At 47.9% G+C, this 18,059-nt stretch overlaps 2 protein-coding genes across 2 annotated transcripts; one reads left to right on the plus strand and one right to left on the minus strand.

Annotated features, from left to right (window-relative positions):
- Positions 1 to 164: 164 nt before the first annotated feature.
- siva1 (SIVA1, apoptosis-inducing factor) lies at positions 165 to 2,226 on the plus strand. Its single transcript, XM_037486297.2, has 4 exons — positions 165 to 382; positions 677 to 850; positions 1,390 to 1,543; positions 2,022 to 2,226. The coding sequence occupies exons 1-4, from the start codon at positions 262 to 264 to the stop codon at positions 2,068 to 2,070; spliced, it is 498 nt and encodes a 165-aa protein (XP_037342194.2). The 5' UTR covers positions 165 to 261; the 3' UTR covers positions 2,071 to 2,226.
- A 7,510-nt stretch (positions 2,227 to 9,736) lies between these two features.
- zbtb42 (zinc finger and BTB domain containing 42) lies at positions 9,737 to 14,935 on the minus strand. The gene is made up of 2 exons (XM_037487369.2): positions 14,779 to 14,935; positions 9,737 to 13,429 (listed from the first exon to the last, which is right to left on the minus strand). Exon 2 carries the CDS (start codon positions 13,413 to 13,415, stop codon positions 11,796 to 11,798), a length of 1,620 nt encoding a protein of 539 aa, XP_037343266.2. The 5' UTR covers positions 13,416 to 13,429; positions 14,779 to 14,935; the 3' UTR covers positions 9,737 to 11,795.
- Between the last annotated feature and the right edge of the window lie 3,124 nt (positions 14,936 to 18,059).

Below are 18,059 nucleotides of genomic sequence, written 5' to 3' on the forward strand. Positions count from 1 at the left end.
AGCTCCAGTTTTTCATTTCCGGAGACGAAACCAGACTTTACCAAATTTACGGCAGGCCATGAAGGCAGCATAGTGCTGATCAAGTTTAACAGAGAACCAAACATCACGTGGTAAAATACTCGTGGTTGGATTGGCTTGTAGCTTTCACGTGATAATAAAGGACGTATCTGACTGGTTTGTTGCCATCTCCGTTACAGTTTTCCCGCAACAAACAATTGTGGAAGTCTAAAGTAGCACGTCGGGAGTTATCTGCCAGAGAAAATGCCGAAACGAGCTTGTCCTTTTCCGGAAACCTTCTCCTCCCAATACAAAATACATGTCGGAGAGCAAGAGTTAAATAATTATAGCGTGTTTGGGAACAAATACCGGCAAGACGTATACGGTAAGTGGTTGTTAGCCATAGCTAGCTTGGTCGTTGCGCACATTGGATTTCTTGACGCAACTATTAAAAAGTCGCGCTCGTCACATATTGTTCACGTTCGTGTAAAGTCGTGACGGTGAACGAGTAACGTTGTAACTACTGTTTATCATCAGCTGGCCTCCGAACTGATTCCTACTGGCTTTAAAGCGCCGTGAACAACAGCTTCTTGGATGTATATCACGTGTTGTTGTTGTTTTTTTTTTTAACCTATTACCCGTGTATTTTTCTAATGATTTTTTTAAAAAACTTTTGCAGCCAAGACTAAGAACTTGCTCTTCAGCGGCGCAAAGGCCGTGATGGGCAAACTCTGGACTGGGAAGGAGAGCTCCGGCGCTCCAGCGGAGAGTCCCGCGTGCAGCCAGCCGCTGCTGCGAGGCCAGACGCGGATTGGACACGACGGGAGGCTGACGAGGGCCGCCGCTGCTCCAGGTGAGGGGAGCATCAACCTCTTGCACAGGTGCAGGACGACCTGCTGCAGAGAGCTTTTGCAGCTAAATGTGTTTGGAGAGGCCTAAACTGCACGCTTTAATTTCATGCCAAAGTACAGTGGAGACGTTCATGGAACAGCTGGCGCGAATGTGAGGTTTCAACTGCCCGAATAGGACAAATCAAGCGGGGATTTAATACTAAAATATCTTTATTTGGATGTTTGTAACCATGATCAAAATAATGCACTTAAACTGTTAAATGCATGATTCACTTTTCATTGTCCACTCCAATACATGCTAAACGTGACGTGGCCACATCTCCGTATTTTAACGAGGTGAACGTTTGAGGCTTAATAATTACGTACTGAGGGTGATTTTTAATTTCTAAATTGGACCAGGAATCCACAGGAAAATATTTGACTCTGGTGCAAAGTACTCCTGGTTAACTCGCATGACGCTTTTAACCAGCAGAGGTCAGGGCTGTCACACATTTAGAGTGCTTTTTTTTGTTCCCCTTGTGCTGCATGTTGGTGTTTCTAGGTCCATCCGTGGCTGTTGCGTGCTGCTGCGTGTGTCAGAAGAGTCATGGCTCCAGGTCACCCTGCTCCCAATGCGAGCGCCTCACCTGCCCCTCCTGCACGCGCCAGTGCTCCTGCTGCTCCGGCCTCTGCTGCTCCGTCTGCACCGTCCTCGAGTAAGTCCACCTCCTATTTCCCTCTCCCCTCAGTTTCCTAAAGGACTTCGAACGTGTTAAAGCTGTGTTTGTATGGTTTATTTTTTTAATGTTAAATTGATTGTAGCTGTGTACATTTTCTACAGTTACTTATGACTGCGTCTTCTGGAAGTGTTTTTTTTTGTTGTTGTTGTCTCCGCATCAAAGATCCTATTCAACAAGATGTTCACACTGAGGTTAATATGTTGGAAAAACATTTTCAGTTTTCAAAGTTTTCAGATTTGATGCTTAAAATGTTTTTTTGGTGGGGTCCTCGGCACAAGAGCAATCTGTCAAACACCCCGTTGGTGGAATAGGGCCCTCCTGTAGTTAAAGTCTTTCCATATTCAGAGCTGGTGGGTGTCTGGGTTATGCCTACGCCGTTTTAATAAAAACAAAAGTGAGTTTGTTTTTGTTGACAAATGCTCACCGTAGCGATGTAACATTTGCTGTGTTTCAGTTACAGCGGCCAATACGATGAAGTGCGGTGCTGCAGTTGCTCAACGTAGCGCCGACCGAAGGCCCTGGAGTTCATGCTTGAACATATAATGTTGTTTCCCCAAGACTGCATTTTATACCTGTAATTTTATTAAATGTATATTCTGTGTATATAAATGTATTGCATATTTTAACTGAAATAAAACGTACCACTTTTGAATACATTTGGATGTTGAAATCTTATTGCGTCTTCAGTGCATCTTTAATGCCGTCTCTAATTATTTTTGATTCAAGGGGCTGAATAAATAACCAGCTCTTGAATAATGCAGCGACCAAAATGGACGTCTGAACAAAAGTCGGCCAATTAGCTGAAAGGTTATCCAACGGTCTTGTGTTGTAGATCCATCAGCAGGTGGCAGCACACCTCAAGGACTGCTGAGGGACTAGGTCCTTTCAGGCCGCGCACACACACACACACACACACACACACACACACACACACACACACACACACACACACACACTGGTTCCTCGCTACGCTTTCATCTGTTTGATCGAGAAAGCACGCTTTCTGTTGGTGAAGATGAAGTTTAGTCTTGGCAGTGACTACTGAATTCCAGTCCAGACTAACCTTGAGGCTGCGCTATCGAATGTATTCAATGAACCCAGAACCCAGAGGTTTGAACGGAACCGGAGCGTCGCGGCAGACAGTTTGGCTACGCTTCTCCTTTTCTGGACGCGACCTTGAGGGGTAGTCATCACTTTCTCCTGACGGAGGCTTGTTACTGACGACGACTCCCCCCATTTCAGGGTCGAGTATTACACAACAGAGTCATTGTTCTTGGTGGCAGAAGTCCCGAATTCCACTTAAAAAAAATAAAATAAAGATAAATTGGAAATCACACCAGGTGGCGTTGGCCATTCACTTGGACGAGTGCGTTTTCCTGGAGCCGCGAGCCGTTGCGTCACATCCCCCCCCCCGCGCTCAGCAGGCCAGTTGTGGCTGCGGCCTTTGTGGAGCTCTGCAGTTGGTGTTTCGAGGGCACCGCTTGATTTCTGGCTGAATGAACAGACAGCTGCCGGGCAGACAAAAGGCGTCAAGTTGTCTGCACATTTTCATGATAAGGCTTTAAGGAACTCTGAGGTGGACAGAAAGCACTGGGGCCTTTTTTTTCTTTTCTTCTGTTGCTCGTGTTGAAGATTAACCGACACCTGACTCTTGTTAATCTACCTCTGTGTCCATACCTAAAGCTTAAAATGAGCGATTTAACGTGAGACCATTATTCAACTTAATTGGCTAAATTGAATGAGTAAAATATTTTCCCAATGTCCCGCTACCTATTTAAAATGTCCAATCAACAAGTAAACCACAACTTTCCCGAGCCGTGCGGCCTAATAACTTCTAATCACGAGCGCTTTTAAACTCACCGTAGACGTGTCGTTGATGACATGAAGCACTTTGAGTGGTTCCTTTTTAAAACACTGTTTCGCTACGACACCAGTGCGTTTGTGAACCTTTTTGTTCCTACCGTTAAGGACACTAAACAGAGACCTGCCCTCCAGTGTCCCTCTGGTGTGTGGGTCAGATCAGTCTCAACAACTGAAAATGCACGCAGAACGACTAGCGCATCTATTCGATTTTTCCAAGTGCAGACAAGAAGATTCGCAAAGGGGAAGGCATGTAGAAGCATGGCAGTGCAGCAGGGGCTTTGTGTCTCCAAACCGATGAGGAAGTCCTGATCGTTTAACATTAACTAAATGTAATTTTAACCTTATAAGTTGAGAGATGCTGATGTGTTGTCCTCATCACCCCGTTGTTAACTCCCACGATCACGTGTCCGTGTACCTTCAAGTGCAGCTGCCAAGGTTTTCAGCACATCCCCATCCGTGACATCCACAGAAGAAGAAAGAGAGAAAAAAAAGAAAGCTCACAGTGGGCCTCCCCCTCTTTTCCCCTCTCCTCCCTGGTGCATGTGTGCGAGGAGGAGGAGGAGGAGGAGGAGGAGGAGAAGAATCACCCACCGCGCTCCAGACGGCACCGACTGCAGTGGGCCAAGCGGGAGCACGTGGCTTTGTCTTTCACCCATTCTTGTGGGGGACCAGCTGTGGTCTGAGCGCGTCAGGGCCCCGGTGATGCTGATGCTATAAATATGCGTCAACCAGTGTGAGTAAGTGACAGCTGTACAGTGGACCAAGGACACACTGTCGGGGGGGGGATGGGCACTCCAAATAAGGCGAAACCTCGGTGTGCGAGCACTAGTTGGTATGTATTTATGCACTTGTAGCAGTTGATGTGTGGTATATAAACAGGTCAGATGGTGGCTTAAGATAGCGGCTACAAACACGAATGCTACTTCAAATGTGGATGAAGCCCTAAAAGTGGGCCATAATGGTCCCTTGTTACGCCGGGCTCCTATGTCGTTAATTAGGGATTCAATTATTCTTCTGAAAGTCAAAAGAATTGCTCCTCCAAAATTAAGTGGATGTTAACCATATGCATGTGTTCCTACAGAGAGAGAAAAAGAAAACTACCCACGTACCCGTGTGTGTGTGTGTGTGTGTGTGTGTGTGTGTGTGTGTGTGTGCGTGTGCGTTGTCTGTACACAAGTGCATGTGGTGGCTGTGTTTGTGTGCCCTTTTCCGAGTGTGACCACCTGTCTTTTGTTAAGAAATAAATAAATAAAAACAGGCCACACCAGCTGTCCCTGGCAGTCCGTCCCCTCAGAGGTCAAGGGCTCCCACCGCTGGCCTTGGTGGTGGACACTTACAACTTTCCTCTCAACTTCTCTCAAGTACCTCTAAACACACACACACACACACACACACACACACACACACAGGCACACACAGATCTCAGAACCAAATGAGCCCGGGCTTTGAGCCTCTGAGAGAGAGGAATGTTTTATTACACCATAGCGTTACATTGCACATATCCCAGCTCGTCGCCCTGCAGCTAAGCCCTGTCACATGGCCCCTACTTTCCACGTGAAGGTTTTGGGTCCACAAATAAAAGCACACACACACACACACACACCCTGCTTTGCGGTCTGAGCCCTGGATCCCGTCGGGCAGATGTGCTGGTGTCGGTGCCAGCGAGCCTCTCTGAGGGCCCCGCCGCTGTGGATGTTTACAGTGCGCGGCGGGGGGGGGGGGGGGCGGCGGGTGGCGGGCGGCGCGGAGGGCCCCTTATTTACTGCGAGCTGCTGCTGCTGCTGCTGCTCGGGGGTGTTTATGAATGATCTTGGGAGGACATTGTTTTCTTTATGCCGGAGCTGCCCTGGCCCCGCTTGTGCATAAAAGTAGGTGCCGGGGAGCCGGGGCCAGACAATGGCTCGGCCTGAGCTACTACCCACGCACACAATGGAGCGCAGGGATGAGGGGGCCGCGGTTTTGGGATCTGTGGAGGGGGTGGGGGGCGGGAGGTGGGATAGACGATGGGGGGCAGGGGCAGTTGTCTGTATGGCGTTCCCAGAGCGGGGTGAGCAGGGGTTTGGGGGTTACAGGGAGGGTGGGAACCTCCGAGCACATCCCCATCGGGGTCACGTAGCCGAGCGGCTGGATTTCTTTCACGGTGCGGGCCGGGAAAATAATTAAATGTTGACACGTTTGGTTGTTTTGTTTGCTTACAAATAGGTGTGTGTGTGTGTGTGTGTGTGTGTAGCAAATACAATGGAGTGTCTGCAATAATTACAGCGCAGAAGCATCTGGATTCGTCACACAGGTCAGGGACAATGGGAGCCCATCTTGAAGTTGTCCGTGTCCTTGGGCCGAGTTTATGGTTTCAGAGGGATCGGCCTGCAGGACCGGCAGCATTATCGCTTTCTGTTGTCTGTGTACACACTGCCCACACAATCGCTATCATCTGCTGCTGCTGCTGCTGCGTGTCGGACCAGGGGCCTGTTTCAATAAGGAGGTTCAACCAACTCTGAGTTAAAACTTGAACTCTGAGTTGACTTACCCTGAGATGGGAAACTCTGAGTTTTCGGTTACAGAACAGCTGAAATGAGTTAGTTCAATCAACTCTGAGTTGACCTACTCTGAGTTAAGCGCGTGCACCACAACTATAAAAAGCCATTATCAATGGAGCGCAGATATTACGAGTCACCATGGCAACAGCGCCAGACAAAAAGAGGTCTTCATATTTTTCACCAGCAGAACTGGATGTGCTTATGCAAGCATATGGAGAGTACGAACATATATTTTTAAAAAAAAGCAACACGGCTGCAGCGGCGAAGGACAGAGAGTTAGCTTGGGAGAAAATAGCTGCTCGAGTCAATGCGTAAGTTTACATTTGAATTACTGTTATACAGTGTTGTGTGTAATTAATTTCTATGTAATCTAAAAACTAATTTAATTCCGTAATTTAAAGTAAAATCTGATGTAATTGCATTTAATGCTGCATAAACTATAAAGCAATTCTGTATAAAACAATAGTGGATTTAACATCAAATTTAAAAGATATATTTTTTCAAGAATAGTTCATGCAATTGTATAATGTTTATTTGAAAGCATTAAAAGTGCAGTTTCTTGTCTCTCCTTGTATTGTTCAAGTGGTTGAAGTTGATATGGGATTTAGAAAGTAATTAGTAATAAGTAGACCAATACTTTCTAGAGATAGTCATTATTACATTAATCTAATTACACTGTTGAAGAAGCCAGTTGTAGTTAGTAATATAAGTGACTTGCCCAACTGTTATAATATCAGAAGTGAAACTGGAAGAACAGTGTGTTATTCAACCTAATTTTAATTTTCATGTAGGTGCAATCCTGCACATTAATACTGTGGATGGACCTCCTGTTGACATAGTCCGCTTCATTTTCGGAAGGTGCAATGATGGGAATATGTGTGCCATCAATGCATCCAACCACATTCGGAAATCCTAAAAGGAATTCTATTATTAGTTTACTTCCAGGGGTCGCAGCAATATGCTCTTAACTGAACGTCATTTATCAGGTTAGCCTCATTTAAACCGATTTATACATCACTGACCTGCAATCCTGTGAAACTCCTCTTTGATGGCTTTCACGGCTTTGTGCCCAGGAAACAGCACAAAAATTCGGAGAAAGCGCTTAAGAGCGAGGCACACTTTCCTTACAACTCTGCAAACAGTAGCCTTACTGATATGTTCTGCATCCCCAATGTTATACAGAAAACTACCATTTGCAAAGAAACGTAATGCAACGCAAAGCATCTGCTCGGATGTTAGAGCACGGCCGCGATGGCTGATGTTTCTGATGTAAGGATGGATGAGATTATGGATGTATCTTATTGACTGTAAAGAAAAACGGTACCGCTCAAATAAAAATGAATATGGATATGACAAAAAATCCACTCTGGGTCTCAAAATCCTCTCCCGACGTAAATGCAACTCCCTACGGATTAATGCAGCCTCTTCATCCACAGGATCGTCCATAAAAGGACATGCCATTTCATTCACTTGATTTGATGCGCTCTGCGTGACTGAAATGTGCGCAATGAATGAATACCGAAAGAATGAATGAGGTGATTAAATACCACTTCCTCTTTAAAAAAGGGGAGGAGACGAAATAAACTCTGGGTTTCCCGAAGAAAACCTGCTCCCGACCAGGTTAGGTTCACAGAGTAAGTTGCCATGGTAACTGACTCTGAGTATAAGTTACCTCTCTTTCTGAAACAGGCTTGACTTACTCTGCTTTCTCAGGTTTAACATACCTCCCATTCTGAAACAGAAAACTCAGAGTTTCCCTCATTTCAGGGTTAACATACTCAGAGTTTTCACTTAACCTCCTTTCTGAAACAGGCCCCAGGACGCTTCCACAAGGTTCTTTTGTTGTCGGAGTTTATGCGTTTTTGTCTGAAATGGATCTGTGAAAAACTAGTTTGAGGAAAAAGGTGTAGTGAGTGAATGAATGAATGAAGTCCACACACAGAGAGAGAGAGAGAGAGAAAGTTGTTCCATTTAATTCTATGCATAATCTTAAGAAAGACCTAAATCAAGATTGTCACATTTCCACAGCACACGCACACAAGCACACCCCAAAAGCGCAAACGAAGAAAATGCACAGACAGTTAGAAATCTAAAGTAAATTGCCTCAATATCTAAGCAATGTCAATTCTGCATAAAGATTGTCCTCTAATCTCTACACCTCTAAACACTGGAGCAATTCATTACTATAAAATATACCTTTATTATTAAAAAAATTATATTAAATTCTAATGGCACTTCTACAAACTCTATTAAAAAGATTTTTTCTTCAACATTTAGAAGCTTTTTTTTCTTTTTTTTTTTATAACCAAATTAAAACTGAGACAGGTCGAATGCTGCACAAGAAGCAAATGCAATAATAAATATTTCTCATGATTATACACAATTTCACAGTTGTAACCTGCAGTGGACAAAATTCCAGTATCGGTGAATTTTTTTAGGCTTAAGGATCATACAGCATGAGTTGGGTAAACGCAGCCGCCAATCAAGAGTAGCGCGGTTTCCATAGTAGTCAACAATCAGACATTCAGTGTTGAACAGTGACATTTACTTCCCAGTCGTATTGGCAACTAAAAAAAAAAAAAAAACACACACGTTAAAAACAGATATATTCACATAAACAGAACGGGTCAAAGTAATCTCAAACGTACTCGCAAAGCAAGAAAATTAAAAAAAAAAAAATGAAGAGTTGAAAAAGGTTTATTTTGCCTGATTTTCAACATGATGGAAAAACGGGAACAACAGTCGTGAATCACTTGGGGGGGTGGGGCGGGGGGGGGGGCAAACACCAACAGTACAGATCACGGGCTTCTCCAGATGCAACACCTATTCGTGGGTCTACAAGGCACGTTTGGTGATCCTTCTGGAGGTATAAATAAAGACTGCAAACAATAAAAAAAAAAAACAACTAAACAAATCTTCACATAGTTTTTCATCTTCTTTCTACCTCTGCACACATGTACATCAGAGAATCCAGCGGTTTAACGTGCACCACATAAGAGACGTACCTTAAAAAAAAAAAAACAACAGTGACAAAATCTACATTCCTGTGTGTTGTGATTGAAATAAACATTACGAAGACAAAGCAACAAGCTGTGTGTGAAATTGTTCTAAAAAAGGGGATTAAACTCTGCGAATGGCGAGGAGCTCGGTGACAGTTTATGGGGGAGCCAAAATCCCACTTCCTGTAAAAAAAATGACACACAAGCCTCATTCATTCGGGGCAGCGCCGACTGCAGGTCGGGGGACAGGGATGGGTAGAAATGCGTCGGCCGCGCGGCGCAGGACGCCAGCGCCGTCGGAAACGCCGTGAGCCCGTTTGCGAATGCTGAGGAATCGCCTGTGAAATCATTTCTGCCGATTGAAATGAAGGGAAAAAAAATAATCTATCAACAAAAAAAAAAGAAAAAAAAAAAAAAGGAAGAAATAGAGCCAACCTGAAATGGATCTGTAAGCACCTACATTTGACCTTTGACCCTCACCAACAGTTCCTCTAGCATCTGATCCTTCTGGTAATGTGCAATCAAATCACCGTGGAATCTGCTCCACGTAGGAGGAACAATCAAGCGTTGATCTACTGCATGTTGTGGGGGGGGGTGGGCGGGGGGGGGGCTGTTATTGGGCGCCTCCAAACAATTCACCTGTTTACAGTGTGCTTGGTCTCCCTTTGCAAAAACACATTCATCGCATTCCAACGGTTCCATTCAAGGCAGGAAAAGTGTAAAGGGAGCCTTTCGCTGCCTCTCCTCCCCGCAGCTAACGGTGTGTGTGTGGGGGGGGGGGGGGGGGGACAATGCCGGTTTTGTCTCCTTTCTATAGGTAGCCACTAGCCAATGCCCTATCAGTGAGTGTGGCGGTGCTTTGTGAACAAATGTTTCCTGGGGGGGGTTGAGATCGAGTCTTGAGACTGCGGCCTTAATAAGACACCCCCGGCTCCCTGGGCCTCACGCGTGTTGCAACAACAACAAAAAAGGAGTTTGATAAATAGAATATATATTTACAATAAATATACACATAGTAAGAAATAGCAGCCTAGACAATAGTGTTGAATCTATATGCATGCTAAAAACAAGTGCTTCTCTATGTTCCATGTGACAAACCTTGAAGGCTCTGCAGAGATTTCTACACTTCATATTAGGATACAATTACAGTAACTCGATTTTGCACAGAGAAAAATGAACAGACAGCCCCAATACCAGACAGTGAGTACCAAGATCGCTTACAGAAATAAGTAGTACACCTACAGTCAATCCTGAACCAGGTCAAACTAATAAATAAATTCTGCTCAAGTCTTCTCAGGACAGATTAGACAAGTATATCATGAACTTTTAGTGCTACACACTCGGGCTACCAATCCGGAACAGCATCTATGTGAACAGGCAAGACGTCAGGGACACACTCCAGCGTCGTCATCAGTAGTAACACACACGCACACACGCACACACACACACACACACAAACACGCGCACACACACACACAGTAAGAAGATACGGTGATGTAACGAGGTTAATTCAAAGAAAGAGAGATTCAGCTGAATGGCACGTGTGGAGCACAGCTTTCATGCCCAACATCACGAGTGAGTCGTATCCACCCGTCCAACCAGCCCCTCCCTGCTAAGGTGCGCCCCCCCTCCCAGCCCCCCCTCCCCCTCGACACCAGGCCAGTGTGCCCTTCACGCCGTACCAGGAAACAACAACGCCATTTACCGCCAACCATTCGCCGTTACCCCGGACGACTAAATACACATGCAGCTGACGAGGCCTTGATGTACGTGCTTTAATTGCATTCTTGTAAATTATTCAGTCGGGGGGGGGGACACTCTCAGATCAGATGATTGCCGCTGTCACCTCCCTCCCGGTATGTGGCGTTTAATCCAGAGTCTTTCAAAAGGCCTGAAAACTCACTGATATCCGATTCCTGTTAAAGTAAGTACACGGCGTGAAGTGTTAAGTAGTTTCAGTAGGCACCAGTGTTACAGACATTATCTCTTCACTACTGTCCAGCCCTCCTAGGATTACGTTACTTCTTTTTAAATAGCAAAATTAGAAGGCCTTTCCATCGATATGTGTTCACTCACGTTAAAAACTAAAGAGCTGGTAAGTCAAAAAAAAAAAAAAAAAAGAGAACTCTGGTGACATGAAGGTCTTCTTGCCTCGTACATCTTCAACCAACTTCATTTCAAACAAACAAAAACGATACTTCCATGAAAGAAAATAGCCGTACTTCCAGTAGTCAAACTTCATTAGTTCTGCTGCCTCACGATAGTTTACTTGTTAAGGACTAGACAAACACCCCCGAAGCAATAAATAATAATAATTATAATGTGGGAGTTAAATCATATATTGCTACTTACGGACGGTTCGGATCTCCCATGTGCACAAATAAAAAAATCGTACGATTGTATCAACATGTGTTAGCATTAGCTAGCGCCCAATTGGCCTAAGGTATGAACACCGGGATGCGCTTTCCAAAAATCAAATGAACTCAGAATGACACAAACAAGACAGGAACAAAAAAAAACAATTGCATCATCCGGTTTTGTTTCGCCTCCCGTTGACAACGCGGATCCAGCACCCACGTCTACCCGCCTCCGACCCGCCACAAAGGCCCGGCGACGCCGTCCAGCACAGAGAAACGGCTCCAGTTTTACCGTATAGCTACGACTTTGAATTTGAAATAATGCCACGCGGGGGGGGAGGCGTGTACAATCCAAAGAGATGAGTCTCCAAAAAAAATAAAAAAAATAAAAACCCTGCAGCATCTGTACACTAACGTGGAAAGTGTTCAGTAGTAGTAGTAGTATTCGGCTGAGTCCCCGCCCACTGGCGCTTCACCCGATGGCGAGCGTCTTCACAAGGCCGCAGTGAAACTTCCTGATGTGGCGGTAGAGGTCCCCGGACTGGGTGAAGCGCCGCTCGCACCACTTGCAGGCGTGAGGCTTCTCGCGCGTGTGGACCACGGCGTGCCGGCTCAAGTTGTGCGAGTACTGGAAGCTCTTGCCGCACTGGCCGCAGGTGTAGGGCTTCTCGCCGGAGTGCGTGCGCTCGTGGCGCTTGAGCGTGTACATGCAGGAGAAGGTCTTGTTGCACTGCACGCAGGTGGGCACCGAGCCGTCGGGGGACAACTTGGAGCGGGCGCCGTCCTTCTCGCGGAAGTGCGAGCTGAGGTGCAGCTGCAGCACGTGGGGGCTGGGGAAGACCTTGCTGCAGAGCGGGCACACGCACACCTGTGGCCCCGGCGGCAGGAGCACGCCGCTGGAGGTGGAGATGTCAGAGGAGGCCAGGTCGTCCTCCTCCTCCTCCTCCTCGCTGTCCCCCGGCAGCCGGCCCCTCCTCTCCTCCGCCGCCGCCGCCCGGCCCTGGGCGCCCTCCCTCCCTCCGCAGGCCTCCCCCTCCTCGTCCATCAGGTCCTCCTCCTCCTCCCCCCGGGAGAGCAGGGCGGCTGTGGAGCCGTTGTTGCCTGGGAAGAGGGCAGCGAACCCTGTCACCACTGAGCTCCTGGCACTATTCCCAAAGCGCTGGCTCTCGGGGCTCATCGGCTCACTGTCCTCCTGCTCTGACAGCAAGTCGTGTTCGTCTTTAACAAGTGGCCCAGTGCCCTGCTGCTGGCTGTCGAGGGCCAGCTGTCCCGAGACGTAGGAGGGGTGTAAGGGATCTCTGCTAGACAGAGGCTTGAAAGACAAATCCAGCGCGCAGTCCATGTCACCCGAAGCCCGGGACCTCTGGGACAGCGATGCGGCGGAGCCGCTGACATCGGCTTTTGTTTTTCCAGCTGTTTGGACGCGGGGCTCGGCCTCCGCTGACAAATAATTGACACCTACAAGGTCCGGGGACCTGCCGGAGTGACCGTTTGCCTTCTGCCCGCTGCGCCCGGCGGCCCCGTCACAGTCCGTGACAGCCCGCCTGACTTCGCTGTTGTCCATGTCAAAGTCCTCCGCCGCCGGGGAGGAGGGGGGGGGGGGCGGCCCGTGAAGCCCCTGAGACGCCGCCTGGGCCTGTCGCCGCGCGAGCTGCTTACTGTGCAGCCTGCCTTCGGAGGAGGTTTCCCTGGCCGGGCAGCCGAGTCCAAAGCCCTCGGCCGTCTTTTCGTCTTTGTCCTTGAGCTTTCCTTTGCACACTTTGACGATGTCGTACATGTGGAGGTAACTGGCTGCCGCCAGGACGTCCTCCACCGGCAGAGAGCTGAATTCCAACTTCCCCTCATACATAAATTCAAGGAGCAGACTGAAAGCCGGGGCCGTCACAATGTCACTGTTGAGATGCACAACGTCCCTTTTGTCCAGCTGGTCCCTGTAGAAGAGATGGAAGTACATGCTGCAGGAGGCCAGCACGGCCCTGTGCGCTTTGAATTTAGTCTCCCCGACGAGAACAGTGCAGTCACAGAGGAAACCTTGGTGACGCTGCTGACTCAGACACTGCAGCAACTGGCGGCTATGTTCTGGGAACTCCATTCTTCCTTCATAACCTGAAAAAAAGAAAAACAGGAAAAACAGGATTCTGGATGAAGCAGACGAAAGTGTTGAGCCAAAAGGCAGAGAAAGTGGGGGGGGGGGGAATAAGTCCAGCCAAGTGAATTCAAAAGTACGATGGAACATTCAAGACAGACATTCAAGGCATTTAAAAATACAAAAAAAAAAAAAAATGAAACAAACTTTTATTCAGAAAGACAGAAGTCACCTGAAAGGTCTACGTCAATAACTTTGTGCAACTTGAGAAGATAAATCCCACATTCTTTCCAGTGGTGCAGGACACGCGCCGCTGCGCTCACCCACCCAGGTATCACCACGGAGCACAGGCGGAGCCGCTCTGCAGATTCACCGGGGCGGGGGTGTTCGTAGACAGCTTATACTTCCCGAGCTTCCTCCAATTTGCGGAAGAAAAGCGGCCGAACCGGCGCGTTTCCGATCTCACGCTTAAAAAAAAAAAATTAATTAAAACAGGCGGCGTTCACGGTAAAACGCGAGCGAGGAGCAGCGAGTGGCAGCGACTCGTCCATCGGGGAAACGAGGCTATAACGTGAAGAAGAGGAAGGAGAAGAAGAAAATGAAATAAGAGCTGTGCAGAGTGAGCTGCTCTGTTTGCTAATTACACTCCAAGCTGTGGAGTCAGCTGCTCTGACATCACCGCAATGGAAACGTTACCTCCAGCTGTGCTGCCCGTTTACGCCATATGTTAACGCTGGCTGACGCAGCCCCAACTACACCCACAACTTGTAAAAAAAAATAATTAAAAACTAAATAAAAAAAGAGAAAAGAGTAGATTAATAAGTGTCAACGGATTGCATTTCGAACTTTCTATGTATTCATCGGGTAATTCATCACCAAAGGAAACGCCGCGGTGGATAATAAATACGCGTGCACGCACTCACCAGAAACACGCGCACAACTGTGGAATATTTGTTTAATTTTTTTTTTTTAAAGCGTTTATCCAAAAACAGACGAGGAAACAAAAAACCTCCACCGGATTGGAATATTAAAGTTTGATGCCGCCGAGGAGAACGTGCACGAGTATCATTCCGCGCACGCGCGCGCACGCTCGACTTCTATTCCAATAAGAGAGAGAGAGAAAAAAAGTGTGGAGAGCCGAGGGCGCCGTGAACTGAGCTCCGTACGGGTCCGTGTTGGGAAACGCATTGCTAGGAGCCTTTTAAACACCAGAGGAACTCGACTGCGCCGAGCGAGGCGGCGAGAGGAGGAGGAGAAGGAGAACGAGAGGGAGGGGTGGGGGTGGGGGGGGGCACGGGACACACTCTTTAACTTTGGCTTTTTTTTATTTTTTCCTCTCCGTCACGAGGCACAAAAACGCCGCACTTACATTTACTCCCGGCCGGTTCGTCGCGCTGTTCCTCCTAGAAGCCCCGGCGTCCTCTCATGATGTGCGGCCAGATGTTCGCGTCTCCTCGTCGTGTCTTGAGCTCCGGTCCGACCCCGGCGCGGCAGGCTGCACTCCGCCGCTGCTGTGTGTGTGTGTGTGTGTGTGTGTGTGTCGGGCAGGTTGATAATGGCCCAAGTCTCGCGATAGCGCGCGCGGGGCCACAATAAGTTCTGTACTACTCCGTGAATTCACACAGCGGCAGCAAGTAGCAGAGTACACCAGAGGGAGGGGGGGGGGGGGGGGGGGGGCATCACTTGGCTGGGTTTATTTAAACACCTGTCCCAGTGTGATGAACCCGTGTGTGTGTGTGTGCTATACATATGTATTCTGGATTCTTATGAATACATACTGTACATAAATGTATGTGAAAATGTTGCCTTTGGTTTGGTGTCTGCTGTGGACAGAGATCTGCACAGAATCACGCTTTGTTGATTTGGAGGGTCGGTGGACTATTATTTATTTATTTATTTATTTATTTTTAAAGAGCTATTCTCTTGTGGAATTCCCTGGCACCGCATCGCCCCTGAGATCACGCCACGGTCTAAGCTTCGCTTGGTCTGGCGACGGGTTCGATGGCAGGATCCATGTGCAACGCGCTTCCGAAACGAAAGCAACAGGATTCTCATACTCGAGTGAGAAGAAACAGTCTCCACGTTCTGTCCTTTAATTGTTAAAGCTCGAGCGACGGTGGCACAGGGGCTCGAGGTTGCAGCTGCTCATCTCGTGCCCCCCCCCTCCCCACTCCCTCCTCCTCCTCCTCCTCCTCCCGTCCCTCGCTGTGCTCCCCCAACTGCTTTGGTCACCTTTGCCCTGTGTTCCAGCTGCCGTGTGTTTTGAAAGGGCCATTTGCAGCTCCTCACAGGCCTTCTGACGCAGAGGGGAATGAGCAATGTGACGGGAGGCGGCAGCTACTGGTTGAGGGGGGCCCCACCGGCTAGATTCTTATCCACTTACCGCTTAATTCCATTTTTAGTTTGTTACAGTCGCAGAGGGTGTGTGTGTGTGTGTGTGTGTGTGGGGGGGGGGGATCTGCACTCGTGTCCAGGCGACGGTAAATGAGACAGTATCGCTCTCTCCGAATGAAAACTCTTTATTTGCTCCAAAAAAAATAAAAATAATAATAAAGTAAATAAATGACGAATAACTTCTTATTAGCTTTGACACCAGCAAGAAAAACCGTTTACGACCGAGGCCTCAGATGAGTGTGCCACATGGAAAACAATTTGCCATTCAGCACACACACACACACACACACACGCGCGCGCGCACACAGAGACACCATCCTTGCAGGAGCAGCGATGTGGATAAGAATAGGAGCAGTGGCCCTGTGTTTCCCTGGCAAACGTAGGCTCCCAGTAGAGGAGGGGTGTGTGTTCACAAGGAAGGACAAAGCAGCGGTTGTGCTCGGGGACCGTGGCCTCAGAGGGAGAAGCTCGGCACGGCGAAGGTTCTCACACACAGAAGAAGGGGAAGAAAAAAAAGATAGAGACAGCGAGACAGAGGAGGGAGAGAGAATGAGAGTGGGGAGAGTGGGGGGGGGGGGGGGGGAGTGGGGTGAGAAAGAGAGAGAGAGAACACTTCCTGGAGGTTCATTCTTCCCCTCTGCAACCATCAATGGCATTCTCCCCCTGACCCACTCCTCTCTCAGACAAACAAAAGAGCCCACATTCCAGTGTTGCCTGACCGGCCAACCAGCCAGCCATCCAGCCGCATCCACTCCCCGCTGGACCAAAGTCTCACTGGAGGGGGGGGGGGGGGGGGGGGCTTGAGTTGTACTTTAGATATCCGTGTGAGGAGGCGTCTCACGCGTCCTTTTGCATCGAGACTTACAACTCAGCCATTGTTATCATTCGTCGAAGTCATAAAGTTATACACTGGTGCATTTTTTTGGAGTTTGAACAACATTCGGCTGCACGGCGTCTGGTTTTAATGACTGATAGAAGCAAGACAGGTTGAACAGCCGTGATTCTCGCCTAAAGCGATTTTAATCATATACTTCGGTGCTACTGTTTTGGATTACATTTTGCACACTGCCTTCACGCCACAGATTTGAGATTTGATTGTTGAAATATATCAAATTGTATGGTCATAAAAGAAAATTATAAATATGTTGGGCTTTATGAACAAAACTGACTTCATTGGGGTTGACTTTAAGATATTCCTTCAAGCATCATACAGGCGAAGCTGCATAACAGGTGGACATCCCGGAAAATAATGTGACACTTGTAGCAACATCGCACTGCTGTGACCAAGAGATGCCGTATTGGTCAACCCCCCCCCCCCCCCTCCTCCCTGTTATGGCCCTCCTGCCCTTCTGTGTTGCAGCATGTGATCTGCTCTCCTTCAACAGCCCATTAACTCCTCTTCTGTTCTGTTATTGCCTCTGAAGACAGCGACAGCGTAAAGCTGACAGGGAAGGGAGATGAGGCAGCTGAGTCTCGGACACCAAAGACGTCATTAGCTCAACTTTGACGCCGCAATGTTACCTGCCCAAACAACAGGGGAGGCATCGCCGGACCAGAGGCAGCGAAGGAGGAGGAGGAGGAGGAGGAGGAGGGCGCCGCTTAACAGCACCAGCAGAAAATATGGGATCGTCTCACTCAGCACTGTTGGGCATGACCCGGGAACAGCTTGGAAGGGCTGACACATTAGCGCCGGAGGAACGCGTCGCAGTGTAAACGACAGCGAGAGGGAAATGACCACAGATGAGGCGGAGAGACGGAGGGCAGAGGTCAATGCTTTCATCACACGGGGGGGGGGAGACGTTGGCCGCTGTCCCCGCGCTCTCATACTCGGGACATTATTTATCAGTGAATCAGTTTCCCAACCCTTTTAAAAAGCATCGTCTTGCGTTTCAGTATCGAACACACGTGTAGTTCACTGCACTTGCACCAAAGCTGATGGAGAAGATAACGTTGCGAGGTACAGATAAAAATGTGTCTTCGCCATGAATGAAACGGCAAAAACTAGCCAGAGTATAACTGTAGCTAAAGCAAAGTTATAGTAATATCCTAAGGAAAGTATATGGAGTGAAGGTTTCTGAGGGAATTGGAAGATATATTAGACTAAGTCATATGCCACAAAGGATTGCTGACTTATTTAAGAGTGTGACTGAACCCACCTGCCTGTACTTGTTCCAAACTGGTTTAACTCCTACCTCTCTGGAATGTTTTTTTATTGCTGTAGATAAAAAAAATAATGTGATATAACAAGCAGGCGTG

The sequence above is a fragment of the Pungitius pungitius genome, chromosome 14 (assembly GCF_949316345.1).
Source record: "Pungitius pungitius chromosome 14, fPunPun2.1, whole genome shotgun sequence".
Classification (NCBI taxonomy): domain Eukaryota; kingdom Metazoa; phylum Chordata; class Actinopteri; order Perciformes; family Gasterosteidae; genus Pungitius; species Pungitius pungitius.

What these genes read in the sequence shown, in the direction of transcription:
- zbtb42 (XM_037487369.2), bottom strand. Translation starts at nt 13,415, where the DNA reads ATGGAGTTCCCAGAACATAGCCGCCAGTTGCTGCAGTGTCTGAGTCAG.
- siva1 (XM_037486297.2), top strand. Translation starts at nt 262, where the DNA reads ATGCCGAAACGAGCTTGTCCTTTTCCGGAAACCTTCTCCTCCCAATAC. An exon ending in ATACCGGCAAGACGTATACG is followed by an intron (nt 383 to 676) that starts GTAAGTGGTTGT and finishes AAACTTTTGCAG; the next exon opens with CCAAGACTAAGAACTTGCTC. An exon ending in TCCGTCTGCACCGTCCTCGA is followed by an intron (nt 1,544 to 2,021) that starts GTAAGTCCACCT and finishes GCTGTGTTTCAG; the next exon opens with TTACAGCGGCCAATACGATG.